This window comes from Prionailurus bengalensis, chromosome B3 (genome assembly GCF_016509475.1).
Source record: "Prionailurus bengalensis isolate Pbe53 chromosome B3, Fcat_Pben_1.1_paternal_pri, whole genome shotgun sequence".
NCBI classification, from domain to species: domain Eukaryota; kingdom Metazoa; phylum Chordata; class Mammalia; order Carnivora; family Felidae; genus Prionailurus; species Prionailurus bengalensis.
The window spans coordinates 34,949,823-34,963,840 of record NC_057355.1 but is presented as its reverse complement, the minus strand read 5'-3'; the positions used below and the strand labels follow the sequence as shown (position 1 = coordinate 34,963,840).

Sequence of the window (14,018 nt, the reverse complement as noted above, 5' to 3'; positions counted from 1 at the left end):
ATAAATGTCCAGAGTACCTTATTAAACATGTTTTTTCATGTTTTGGTTTCTTTTATTTCTCTAATAATTTTAAACATAGATCTTTCCTAGTCTTTATCCAGTTACTATATTTTCTTAATTTTTGAGCAGTTCTACATTTGCTGCCTGAAGTTTCTGCTGACTCTTGCTCATGCTAATTTTTTTCCCATACGTTAATTGGGATAGAATGCTATAAGCCTGAGTTGAGTTTGTGTCTTTCCAGAGGGTGTTGCCAGGAGTGTTAAGGGCATGAATGCCAGGGATCATTTGTTATGAGAGGTCTTGTTAGATCATGTACGTGATAGAAAACTACAAATTCAAGTGAGGAAAGGCCTATGATAATGAAATTGAGGTCTTTTCTTTTCCCTCGTTGCTATTGACTCTAGCTCTCCTAGATTATAAATACTGGAAGTCTTCATAGTCAGAGTATCAGTAGCCTGCTTACTAGTCGGGTTTTTAGTCCCCCACTCCACCATCCCACCTCTTTCCCTATGGGAATTAAATCGTGTGCTGAAAAAAATCAGACTGGAAGAACAGCTTGCAGCTAGTTGAGAGAGAGAGAGAGAGAGAGAGAGAGAGAGAGAGAGTGTCTGTGTATGACCATATAAAGGGTGGTAAAAAATATAAAAGGCAGATATATATATTAATGCCTTTGGGTAATAGAACCAGAAAATCGACTTTTTAAAATAGGCATTTAAATATACGATTGGACTTGTTGATATGATGGCTTACATATAATTTCTCATGGAATATGTGTCTGTGTCAAAAGGGATGGCTGTAGCTAGTAGTTAGTTTGGAATTAATAAATCTTTTTATAAAAGGGAGTGCTTTTTGAACTTCTTCATTGCTTTGTTAATAAATCTCTTTTCAGTTCTCAAAATGAAAATAATTACCCTTATATATTTATTTTTATTTTTATTTATGACAGAATAGGTAACAAAATGAGAGTAGCTGTGATTTTTTTAGTCCTCTTTGTCCTACTTGGTGCATGCCAAAGCCTTCATCTCTTCACCTTTCTTCCTTACTCCTCTGCAGGAAACTGCTCTAAAAATAGCTCCAGTAATAGATGTTCTACACATGGTGAGATTGCTGAATCATTTAGTTCTTTCGTGAAGTTTAGGAATATGGAAAATAGTGTCTGAGCTGACTCGGACAAGCATCTTTCTCAAATGGCAAGTCTCTATTCTTTTGAAAAATAAAAAATTATAATCCCCTCAATAATCTGTAGTAATTTTGTTTGTCTAACTTTTAAAGGATTATACTTTTAAAATACAGAAAATTACCTTGAATCTTACTTCAATTTTTTTTAATGTTTATTTATTCTTAGAAAGAGAGAGAGAGAGAGAGAGAGAGAGAGAGAGAGAGAGAGAGCGAGCACGAGCAGGGAAGGGGTAGAGAGAGGGAGACACAGAATCAGCAGTAGGCTCCAGGCCCTGAGCTGTCAGCACAGAGCCCAGTGCGGGGCTTGAACTCACTAACCGCAAGATCATGATCTGGCCAGATGCTTAACCGACTGAGCCACTCAGACGCCCCAACTTTGAATCTTACTTCAAAAAATGTTTTGAATGTAATCTTAGAATTGTGTTTTGTTAAATATAGTAAATTTGAGACTGTGAGCAGACTAAACTACACATGAAATACAAATATTACCTTATATGTAAATATTTTATTTCATCTTCCTCTTCTCAGGTTGCTTCCTTGCAGTAGTTTCTCCGCCTGTGAAAATTTACCTTCAGAAAAGAACTGTTGGGAGGGTTTAACACTGTACAATTCAATAAACGTGCTGACTTTTCCTTCAAGTTACGAAGATTTGGCTTTCTTACATTAGCTTTAGCCCTCCACTTCTCCTTTCCCCATTATTCCAAAATAATTATATATTTTTTGATAAGTAGATTGTCAAATGTTGGCCTCCCAAAATACCATTGGAATAACCTGTTAGTAAAGAGAAGGTGAGGTTGTTACTTACAGGCAAGAAAAGCTCACTACCTTGACATAGTCTTAGTCACGTCTTCAAGGGCAAAGGCAGGATATTTATTTTTGAGATTTCTTGGGGGTCCGGTTTAAAGGTGCATCTGTCAGTGAAGGGGCTTGATTCATATTGATGGATTTATGATGTAATAGGTTGGGATTGTCTGGCAAAGAAAGATGAAATTGGAACATTGGACCTTGGTTTTAAAGCACGAGATGCCACCCTTGGAGTTCTTTTTGCCTGCCTCCAATGGTGAATCCCCTTCCTGGATCTTAGGTGTTTCCATCTTTGTTTCCTCTCTCATATTAGATAGAGGAGCCATCTTCCAGTAGCTGTCAACAAGTCTTTTTTGTTTGTTAGTCTTCTGTAAATAACTCACACACAGATAATTAATATGATAAATATGTTTTCTTTTTGTCTATGCCTTACAAAGTATATCTAAGAGTTGCTAGCAAAATTAAAAGCTATAATTTTCTTGTAGAAATGAAACCTGGAACAACAAAAATGATTGCGGGTAATCGTTTTGCTTTTTAAAGTTCTGGAAGGGCTATCAACTAAACTGGTTATAGGGATATGTAGCTAACTTCTGAGTTTTCGTTTTTCAATCTGTTGTGAATATCTTTTTATAGCTCTATCAGGTAATGACGGCTAATGACGGCTAAAATTTGATAAAGACTTCTCCTAAAATTTGGTTTCATAAATGACGATAAATACAAAACATTATAATTTAATCAAGTAAACTTTTAAAAACCTGTCTCACAAATTATAGCCTGATATCATTTGAATTTATATTTTAATAGCAAAAACTTATGTCTTGGAAGGTGTCTACAGTCTCTGAAGGTGGTAGACAGGAGCTAAAAGTGACAAGTGTATTTTTTTTTTTTTAAGGCGCCTTGATTTAAAGGAGAGCCAGGCTTCTGTTTCTCACTTTCTCCTGGTTAGATGTCAACAAACAATGTTGGTGCCCATAAATATCTCGGGTAGATTTCAGGAAGAATTGGGGAGAAAAGATCCCCTGAGAGTACAGAGAGGGCTTTCAGTTTGGCTATGACTCCCTACTTGTAGAGACCAGATAGGAAGAAAGCTACCACTTCTTTGGAAAGTAGGGCCCTGGAGTAAAATGGGACCAACCGCTAGTCCATCACTCCTCCACTTACCTTCCAGGCACTTCTGGGATTATCAGGAGAAGAAGCTGGTAGAGATGATTCCAGAAGTTGGCCAACATTTAGAGCTTACAACCCACTGTGGGGAATTTGGACGCCGTCCTGTTTTCTGCAGACTTATCTTTGGCCATGGTTGAAAAACTCTAAAAACCACCATTCACACCTATGGAACAGGCTTTTCAGGGGTGGGCCTGAGAATAGGAATGCCAAGTGAATGGTGCACATAGCCCATGGTCCGATGACTGGCAGCTGTATTTGTTTTATACTGCTTAGGATCTGCAGAGTTGACAAAGTGTTGGAGAGGGGTGCACAAGGGAAACCCCGTGGGAAAATGTCTTAAGCCAGGTTCGTTTCTCCTCTACCCTCTCAAAAACCAGGGAGATGTGGCTCTGTCACAATTCCATCACTTTTATATTTTCTTTATATGGCCAACTTAAATAAATGAACCATTTTAGGAAAAGCTAGGCTTTGCTGTAATTTTAATTCCCTTGTCTTAATTCTTACTGGGGTCTTGGAAATGGTAGTTTTAAAAGGGAGGAAGGAAAGGAAGGAGGAAGAAAGATAATGACCTATGGAAGCAGTAAAACAAGTTTTGATTCGGGTTTAAATATTCGACACAGTAATATGTACAATGTATATACTTGTATTAGCATTATTCAAACTCCTATAACTAGAATTATTATAAATGATATTGCCCTTAAAAATTAATAGCATTTATTATACACCTGAAACTAATATAATGCTGTATGTTAATTATGCTTCAATAATTAGTCCCAGACACACAAAAAAAGAAGAAAGAAATGTGTCCCAACTTTTCATACTAACATATTAATATTGACAGCAGATATTTTAGCTAGCTCATCATCCAGCAAATTAAAGTGAGTCTTTAAAAAAACTTTTTGAATGAAAAAAGAGAGCGAGAGAGAGAGAGATACATTTTATAAGAGAAGTGTCAGTGTGTAGAATTTTAACGGAAGTCAAGATAACCAATCTTGTCCTGTCTCAGCCTCAAAGGGCAGTATGTAATCCTGGGTCACTTTTCCATCCCACCCCCACCCTCCCTCTGCAACAACCCCAACTGTTCACTTTTTCTCATGTGCCTAATGAGGTTGTAGCCTAGGTAATTACTAAGCTGCTTCTTAAGATTCTATTTCTTCAGCATATGTCAGATTTTCAAGAAGTTTGTGTCTTTCCATTTGATGAAATTAGATGGCTTTGTACTTATTTTGTGATTTTTAAAAAAATCATTTGAGCCAAAACATTTCAATATTTGGTAAGGATAAAACCACGTTTAAACAGCCATAGTTTGCTTTGGGGTGCTGTACCCAAACAGAACGGGGTAGATTTCCAATTGTAACGTCTGTTGTTTGCTTAGGTTGGAAATTGCCCTTCAGTGACACTCACTGTGATCTGCTTTTAGTTTTATGGGGAGATTGTCAGCATCTTGGTTCATTTGTAACTGGTCTATTTCCAAAGGATTGAGAATAGTGAGGGAAGTGGCTTTGAAATTCTCGGTACTGTTGGGAAAGCTAACTGCATAAATTTAAAATTTAAAACATTTGAACAGCTTCCTTTTAAAAGTGATTTTTAACAAATGTTTGATCATACTATATTTGTGCTACAGTTGAAATGCTGAAGTAGCATTTTGGCTTCTTTCCCAAAAGCATGCTTAAAGAGGCTAGCGGCATCTCTCCCTGTTCTCAGTGCTTTTTACCTTGCGAGTGGTGCAGCTTGCTCTGCGGATGTAGTGAAACCCTCCCATTTAATCTGCAGTGGGGAAGAATGGAGCTCGGTGTCCAGTGGAAATCAATGGTCTAGCAAGGTTGCAGTAAACAGCAATGACTACATATTTCAACAGCCGAGCCAGAAGACGTTGATAATATTTTTTTTTTCTTCCAGCTGATAAATTTTTGCTTTCTGTTTCCTTCTAGAGAGATGTGGATAATTTGCCCAGCCTCCAACGTCTGTTTCTCAGCTTCAACAATATATCTACGTAAGTGGAAACTGCCTATTTGTCATTTATTAATAACCTGATTGTGTGGGTTCTAGTGCTTTAAAGGAGGATTATAAGTACCTTGGGAAATTTTCTTGTCATGGAAGATCTTACATTTGAAAACGACAGGGCCATATGACAAAGTTCTTGGTGGAAAAACAAAGCTCTGGTGAGGATTAGAGACTCTAATGCTAGGATGATGACATTAGCATAGCCTGTGCTTTTTATTTAATTATACTGTAGAGTTGCTCTTTCGTAAAATGTGTATGTGGAAATTTCAACATATATTTTGCTGTCCTTTGTTTGACACTTCCTGCACCGCTCAGTTGAATTAGAATTTCTTCCATAAATTGTCATCTACACTCCGTATAGCTACTAAGCAATTGGGGTGTAATATTTCAGGCTGTGTCACTGAGCCTCTTGCTAATTAGGCCATAACTTCTATCTTGTTATCCCTACTTAGAACGAATGCTGCTAAGAGACTGTATATTAGAGTATACACATGCATACCTTTTGTTTTCCAAAGATTTGAAGCCTATCATCCTCACATTGTGATGCTGTCTCATTCAGTGTCAATGTGGAAGATTTCAGAACTGGCGCTGAGACAGGCAGACTTTTTGATGCAAAAGGAAGGACCTCTTCTCCTTCCCTAATCCTTTCCTCCTCCTCCTTCCCCCAGCCAGTCAGTTTGAACTATGCTTTATGACTGCCTCTCTGTTCTCTACTTTTACCTCGGGGCTATTCTTTGAACCATCTTTTATAAGAGGGTAAGAAGTAAGTGTAAGAGTTTAGAGCACATCTCTTCCTGAGCTCAAGGTCTGTGCTTCTGATTATTAAGAACCAGTGTAGGGACACCTGGCTGGCTCAGTCAGTAGAGCATTGACTTTCGATCTCAGGGTAGTGAATTTGAGCCTCACGTTGGGCATAGAGCTTACTTACATAAATAAATAAAAATTTTTTAAAAGGACTCTAGTTTTTGTGCGGTTTTGTTGGCATCTTTTTCCTCCCCTATCAGACCTAAGGGTTAACCCCATGTCTCTGTACCGTATCTCTAAAGGTTAGAGATTAAATCCAGATGGTTAACTTTGCACAGAGGCGTTATTTCAAATACCCTTCTTCTGTCTCTCTTCTTCTCTTCTGTGGAAAAAATATTGAAGTTTTCTGACTTTTCATATTTTTTCCAGTTTGTGTTGAATGTGTTCCCGTGGTCTTATTGGGGAGGTAGGGTTTCTTTTCAATAGCAGTGGAAGGGACACTTAATTTTCTTTGGGGAATTTCTACCTAAAGACCATTAGCAACTATTGTGAGAAGATAGTTTCTCATTCTTACCATATTCATTGTTTAAGGTGCTGGAAACCTTTAGATTCCCCCAGCTTATGGTGGAACTTATTACTTTTGCTTCTTGCCTTGATTATGGGGAGTAATTTAAAGAGAGATATAAATCTGGGTATATAGGGGCTCTGACCTTCCCAAGTCCCCAGGATACTTGAACTTCTGAACTCCTGACTATAGAGAGTTGGCTTGAATTACTTCTATTTAGGGAATTTTCTTCCCAATCTGGAAAAGAGTTTTACCCACTCAGCAAAATAAAGATATGACTAATGAGATTAATATCTTTCTTTTTAAAAATCATTTTTAGTTTTATTTCAGCCATGGTAGGTTTTTCCATGAGCTGGGGAAAACTATGCTACTTGATAATACACCTATTGGGTCAATATACTACTTTGTAAGTTGGACCTCTAATTTTCATATCCCCCAAATCAATGATCTTTTGTGCCTTACGGAGAAAAATTCCAGAGAAAAATTTTCTCTGTCACATAGACAATAAATCCCGCGGTCATTACCACGTTGTTTGTAAGGAATATTTGCTTTGTAAGGGCAATTAAAGATAACCAATGCCATATTCTTCACTGTCCTTCTCCCTCTCTTTTAAGTTTCTTTAAAAAGCATGATTTCCCAAGAAATTGAGCTAGAGGTGAGTCAACGATTTCAGTGCTTTCATTTTCTTACTAATCGTTTTCTTACGTTTCTACATAGGCACAGCCCTTAACCTTCCTTTAGTGCTTCCAGCTCGTCTGCTTTTGAGGCTCAGTACATTTTCTGCTCTGTTCCTGTTGACGCCTGTGGTCCAGGACATGGTATACAGAAGAGATTTGATCTGCTGGGGGAAAAATCAGAGAGTGCAAGCCTTGAAATCACTTCTGTTAGCTTTACTCAAGATATCTCAGATACCTGGGCCATCACATGATCTGTACTGATAACTGTCGTTTCAGGGCCCCAGTGCCCTGCCATAGTCCTGGCATAATAGAGTTGCCTGGTTTTAGACTTAGTAGCCCAGGAGTAGCAGAGGTCAGTAAGAGTAGAGACAGCGGTGAAAAGCTGAAAGTCAGTACCTTTTATGACTCCCTCCGGAAAACTCACAGATGATATTCAGTACATGAAAGTATCCAATTGTATATCCCTTTCAGGGAGACAAAAACATATTGATTGTTATGTGGTAGGGCTTCCTAGTTTTTGACCAAATTACTGGATTCGTAGAGGTCCGTTTGCATAAACAGTTAGGAACCTGGTGGAAATTCAGAAAGTCGCAAAATGTGATGGCATCCTATTGAATTCAGAGAATTGCAACATGGGACGAATAGGTACTTTAATGCTGTGTGTACAGAACCCTTTCTGTTATTTTTCTTCAGCTATTAGAAGTGCATCCAGTGCTACCAGTAGGCATGCAAGATATATTGAGAGGACAACTGACATGTATCCATGTCTCTGTAGCTGAATAATACCAGTGTTTTTGGTTAAAATATCCCTCAGGGCGCCTGGGTGGCTCAGTCAGTTGGGCGTTCGACCTTGGCTAAGGTCATGATCTCACCATTCCTGAGTTTGAGCCCCATGTCGGGCTCTGTGCTGACAACTCAGAGCCTGGAGCCTGCTTCGGATTCTGTGTCTCCCTCTCTGTCTCTGCCCCACCCCGACTCATCCTCTGTCTCTCTCTCTCTCAAAAATAAATAAACGTTAAAAATTTTTTTTCAAATATCCCTCAAAACTGAGGAAGACAGAGACACAAATAGGTTATTATATAGAAAGTTAAACTTAGCTGTGCTGATCTGTGGGGATATTCGAAAATGTAAAATCAGCCTGAGGATGGGAAGTGAAGAAAGCCTTCCCAGAGGCACGTGGTACCGGGACCCAGGCCTAAGTGAAAATAGGCCTTGGTAAAGTGAAGGGTACTTGGACGTTCCAGGTAGAGGACACAAGCCGGGCAAAGTTGATCCAGAAGGCTTAGGGTGGGCTCACCAGGTCTGCCCTCTCTAGACCTGCAGTGTGATCCTTGCCTATTCTTTCTCCCTCCACGCCTGGGCCCTCCTCCAGCCCACGGAACCCTGGCGGGGCCTGCCGAAGTTGTTTATGATGATCACCCTGAGAGTCATATTCTGTGCTTGATCAAGGGGATCCGTTGTACCTAATTCATTCTTCAGATATGTTCATTCCGTCATTCACCTCTTCTTCTGAGGTGCTGTTTGTCTGGTTGATTTGTTTTTCTTGGCTCTCATGGTCTTAATTTCTAAGTACTCTGATTGTATTTTTCCTTTTCTAATGGCTTATTCTTATTTTATGGATGAGAGAAAGTTTCCCTTGATTTCTAGAATTTACTGTATTCCCCTTGGAGTTAACCCTGTATTTGTTCTCCAAATAAAAATGCTTGCTTTCTTTTGTTTCTTTATTTCTATGCTTTTGTGATGGCAGTTCATGTTGACAAATGAGTCTGTGGACTTGTTTTGTCAGCAGTGGTTAAAAAAAAAGTGTGCATGAAAATTATGAGTACGGGATCTCTTCCTGCAGAGGATGTAGGGTAGGGGGGAAGGAGGAGGTCTACCCAGTTGGACTTTCTTTTAGGATGTGCACAAGAAACTTCCTTCTGGAAATGGGGGCTCCTTTTTCCTCTTGGCCGCCAGACTTTACCCAGAACACTGCCTTTCCTCTCTTGTCATGTTCAACCCGGGGACAGTTCACAAGTCAGCTACTCTTGAGAGTAAGATGCTGGAAAATTATTACCAAAGCCTTCAGTAATTACTGGACACCTGACCCACATCTGCTGCCAACACTTGCTGCCTCTGATCTATGGAATATTCTGAGGTTCTGCCGGCAACACTTACAATGTAAATGATCCTGTTCATTTCAGGCTCTTTAGCAATTTGGGGTTTTACTGATTCCATCTGCTTTGTATCTTCCAGAAATTCCTTAGTGTTCTGGTCTACTGATGGAACTCTTCCTGGTTTTCTAGTACTGCTATGGGTATTTTCATACTTTTATGTTCATTAATTTCAAAGAGATTTTGAGAGGGTGGAGGGAGGTAAGTGCATGTGCTCAGGCAGCCATTCTCCTAACTGTCTTTTCTTTGAGTGATTTTTCCCAAATAGGCTACACATAAAAATATCCTTGGAAGCTTTAAAATGACCTCGTCACTGGTTCACTGCTGGAACCTGCTGGGTAATCTTCTCCAGTAGAGTTGGAGTGGAGCCAGGGTTCTGTAAATTTTTAAGGTTCCTCAGAGTACTCTGATGTGTAACTCAATGCTAGATTTGGGAACCACTGAGTCGTGGCACCCCAAAATGAGAATACGTGTTAATTTGGGCATTACGCAAAATTTTCCTTCATGAAGAAAAGCTTCATAAGCAAAAATATTTGTTGAGGATAAGTAAATATTTGTGACCCACAGGAAGCAGTTTATGATCTTTAGCCAAAAATTATAGTGTTCCATTAGTTTCATCTCTTCCGCTGAGACGGTTACAGGGCTCTGCTCTTCATCACAAGGTCAAGTTGTAATCGATTCTTCACTCTCTCTCTCTCTCCTTTCATTCTCCAACTTAGAAAGTTTTTACAAGCTTTAAAAAAAAAAAAAAAAGGAAGAAGGGTTTATGATTCTAGTGTCTTGATTGCCTAAAAGGGAATGGTTGCCATTGCTTCTAGAACTGAGGGGAATTCGGTATCATTGGGAAAGAAGTCGAACACTAGTGAGGATCAGATATCAGCTTAGGACTCTTGGACTCGTGTATTCTTTTTTTAAATTATGGTAAAATACACATAAATGTACCAATTTTATCATTTTTAAGTATACAGTGAAGTAGTGTTACATTCACATTGTTGCACAGCCAACCTCCAGAACTCTTTTCACCTCGTAAAACTGAAACCGTGTACCCATTAAACAATAATTCTCCATTCCTCCCTCCTTCAGCCCCTGGCATCCACCATTCTCCTTTCTGTCTCTGGGATGTGACTGCCCTAGGTACTTCATACGAGTGGACTCACACAGTATTTGTCTGTTTGTGTCTAGCTCTCCTCAGAGTTCATCCATGTTGTGGCATGTGTCAAAATTTCCTTCCTTTTAATTATTCTTGAGGGATTATGGAACAGACTAGAAGAGAGAACTTGCAGAATGAGCCACGCATGCCTACTTCTCCATGCTCGTTGCCTTCCCAAGTGCCCTGGACTCTTGTTCCTTTGAACTTCCTTAAACACAGCATGCTCCCGCTTGCCCACTTGGTCTTTGTATCTACCGTGGCTTCTGGCACTAACATTTGTCTACCCTCTCAGTGCCTGAATAACTCCTCATCATTGAGATTTGAGATTAAATGATACCAAGGGTTCTCAAACTTTAATATGCCTAAGAATTATCTGGAGAGCCGCTAAAATGCGGCTTTCTGGGATCCATTTTCCATGGATTCTAATTCAATTAGGTGGGGTTCAGGAATTTGTACCTTTAGCAAATGATGCAGCTGACTTAAAAATGCCATCAGTCTGTGTTTTTCCATCTTTGGGTCAAAACCCATAGAAGGATCCTAAAATCAATCTTGTGGTTGAGGCTGGGAAAATAAAAATGAAATAGAAAATATCAGAGTTTGCCACACATTTTCAGGACAAATACTGTTTCATGAAAAATGTCCAGGTTTAATTATATATGGATGTGTCTGTGCATGAGTTTGTGTGTGTATATTATTTTGCTATAGATATGGGGGGCAGGGTTACAATGTAAATATATTTCTCAGTATGGATTGGGCTTACAGAGTTTGAACAACACTGTGGAGTCTTGCCACACGCTTCCATCATAGCTTCCTGTACTTCTATAATTATTGCAGTTCCATAGTTTATTGAATTTTAAATTGTTCTCCCTGCTAGACTATAAACTTGACAAAGGCAGAAGAATATAAAGTGCTCACTACAGTCTCTCCAGCATCTACTATGTGAATAATATTACTAGTGTATCAAAAAATTTTCAAGAAGAATTAATTCAATCCCTCAAGTAGAGATATTCTTCCCTATGGTTTAGCAACTTGTTTTGGTGGGTCTGCTTTCACATCATTGCTACGTCATTTGGACTGTTTGTTTACTGCCTGGACATGTGAGGTTTAAAGGCTTAAGCAATCAAAATTCTCTTGGCCGTTGTTTCTGGCTTCTAGGTCAATCTATCATCAATTTGTCGGTAAAGATCTTGCGCAGAACTTCTAGAATAGAGAAAAATGTAGAAATTAAACCTTCCTGTTAGATGGGTTGTATCAAGGGTTAAGGTCATGGGTGTGGTTGGCCTCAGGATACAGGCAGGAAGGATTTGCAGTTCCTCTAGGGCATTTAAAAACAATAATAAAATTGGGGCACCTGGGTGCTCAGTTGGTTAAGCGTCCAACTCTTGATTTCAGCTCAGGTCATGGTCTCATGGTTCCTGAGATCAAACCCCACGTCAGGCTCTGCACTGACAGCATGGAACCTGCTTGGGATTCTCTCTCTCTCTCTCTCTCTCTCTCTCTCTCTTTCTCTCTCTCTGCTCCTCCCCCACTTGTGCTCTCTCTCTCTCTCTCTCAAAATAAGTAAATAAACTTTAATAAATAAATAAAAATACAATAATAAGACTGACTAAAAATAATTTGCTTTTTATTATCACCACACGCTGGAAATTCTAAACAATGTCGGGGATTCCCCCCTCCTGCCCGTGTGGGCCTCTCTTACCCACTTCCTTCCTCTTAGTAAGACAATGCTATTTGGGCTCCGCTTTCTCTTTACGATGTCACTGAACATTTTGAGCTAGGTTTCCAGTTTCTTTTTTGAGGAAAGAAGACTATTACAAGTTCTCTAATGATCTCTTTTAGTAATTATAGTATGACCAGGGGTCACCAGACTGCAAGCTTTTGGGTGTGCCTTATCCCTCATCGTGGTTCTCCAGAGTAGCCCCCAGGCTCTTTTCCGAATTTGTAAAAAATAGTTCATAATTTTACCGTTGTCAGGAAATAACTCATTTTGCATTTTTTTCAAGCTTTATTTCAACATGGTAAGACACACCATATGAATTATATATCCAGTCAGAGAAACTCAGACTACCCGGCAGTTGTCTTTTTTTCATACTGGCTGATATTTTAAGGAGGAAATGGTTTTTTTACTGACCTTCAGAATGGATTGGTAGTTTTGACGAACAGGTTGTTACATAAGGTGTTCCTACAGTGCAGGCTTCACTCTTGTACTTTCCAGAATTCCAGGTGTTGCTTATGTCATTTTGGCTCGATGTAAATTAAGTTTTCTGAGTTCTAGTATCCAGCGAACTGTTAGAATGGGTTCATTTTTTTTTCCTTCATGGCAGATGACCAACGATAGGCAAATCTTACCAACTGAATTAACGCAAATCACCAGAATAAAACAGAAACCAACCATTGACAGATCCTTTCTGACTGCCTTCTAAGAAAAATGTTAAATTTAAGAAATGACTACATTCGTGCCAAGGAAATGCCACGATCAGTACCCGTTTAGCTCTGTCACCCCGCTTGGAGGTGTTTGCCTAATGGCTCCCACGTGATTCACCTTCAGGCAGACATTTAATTGCATTCTTCTAGATGTGATAGGCATGGGCTAAAGAGGACCTACAAAAACAATTCTAAAACTAGGGGCTTTTTAATTAATGTATTTATTTTTTAATCCATTGCTGTTTTACTCCGCCAAGGTGAGCAACCCCCCCAGGGTTTGCTGAGGGCCTTGTGCCTTAGCGTCTGATTGTCAAGCTTAGCTGCAGCATTTCAGTCCTTTCAGAAAGAAAACAGGTGAACAGAGTCCACAACTGATGACAGATTTGTTCCGTCACTTCAGAAAAACAGACTTCACATAAGATAAATTTGGTTCGTCATGTTTAGAGTTGACCTAATTATTGGATCTAAATGCATTTAAAGCATGGAACTTTTACTAAAATTGTATAAAATCTTCTATGTATACCTTATTTCAGTGTTGCTTTAGTACTGGTGACTTTTCCATTTAGATATCAAGAGTAGAAATCATTCTAAAATACTGTAGCGTATAAAAGTGTTTAAAATAGACCAACTTTAGTTCCTTCATCATCTTTCGGACATTCGGTTTGTTAGATGACCACGCTATTTCTGATACCCTGCATTCTAACATGAAGCCTTGTGTGGGTTTTTCTACCCCAAGCGGAGGGTTACACAGTTTAGTTCATCGATTTTCTCTGACTATTGTTTTATTTTTCTGTTATAGTCAAAATTACTTTTTCTTTATGTCAGTTTTAAGTATTTGTCGATCTCATGCCAGACAGATTGGTGACTTCAGGTAGATTATTAGCACCATGATACCATGTACTCTTGGCAAGTGGCCGGTGATTTGAACACACTGGAGAGCTTTTTCTCATTTAAGGGAATCAACCTACTGCCCTTCACCCATTGACATTGTAAGCTTATCCCCTCAATATTCTATAGATAAGTGAGCATCAGAAACCAATCTTTTTTTTATATATGCTTTATATACCTACATGGTGTATTTTGTACAGCTATAAATTCTATAATTATTTTGCTTCGAGCAGCATTTTAAAATGAACAGAGTATGTTTGCTT

The 14,018-nt window shown here is 39.0% G+C and overlaps 1 protein-coding gene across 4 annotated transcripts in view; it reads left to right on the top strand.

Annotated features, from left to right (window-relative positions):
• LRRC49 (leucine rich repeat containing 49) overlaps positions 1-14,018 on the top strand; it is a 149,193-nt gene that overhangs the window by 41,625 nt on the left and 93,550 nt on the right. For all 4 annotated transcript variants that reach the window (XM_043554018.1, XM_043554017.1, XM_043554019.1 and 1 more), the window contains one exon: positions 5,082-5,143. In XM_043554018.1, coding sequence (XP_043409953.1) covers positions 5,082-5,143 — 62 coding nt within the window. The remainder of the gene's footprint in view (positions 1-5,081; positions 5,144-14,018) is intronic.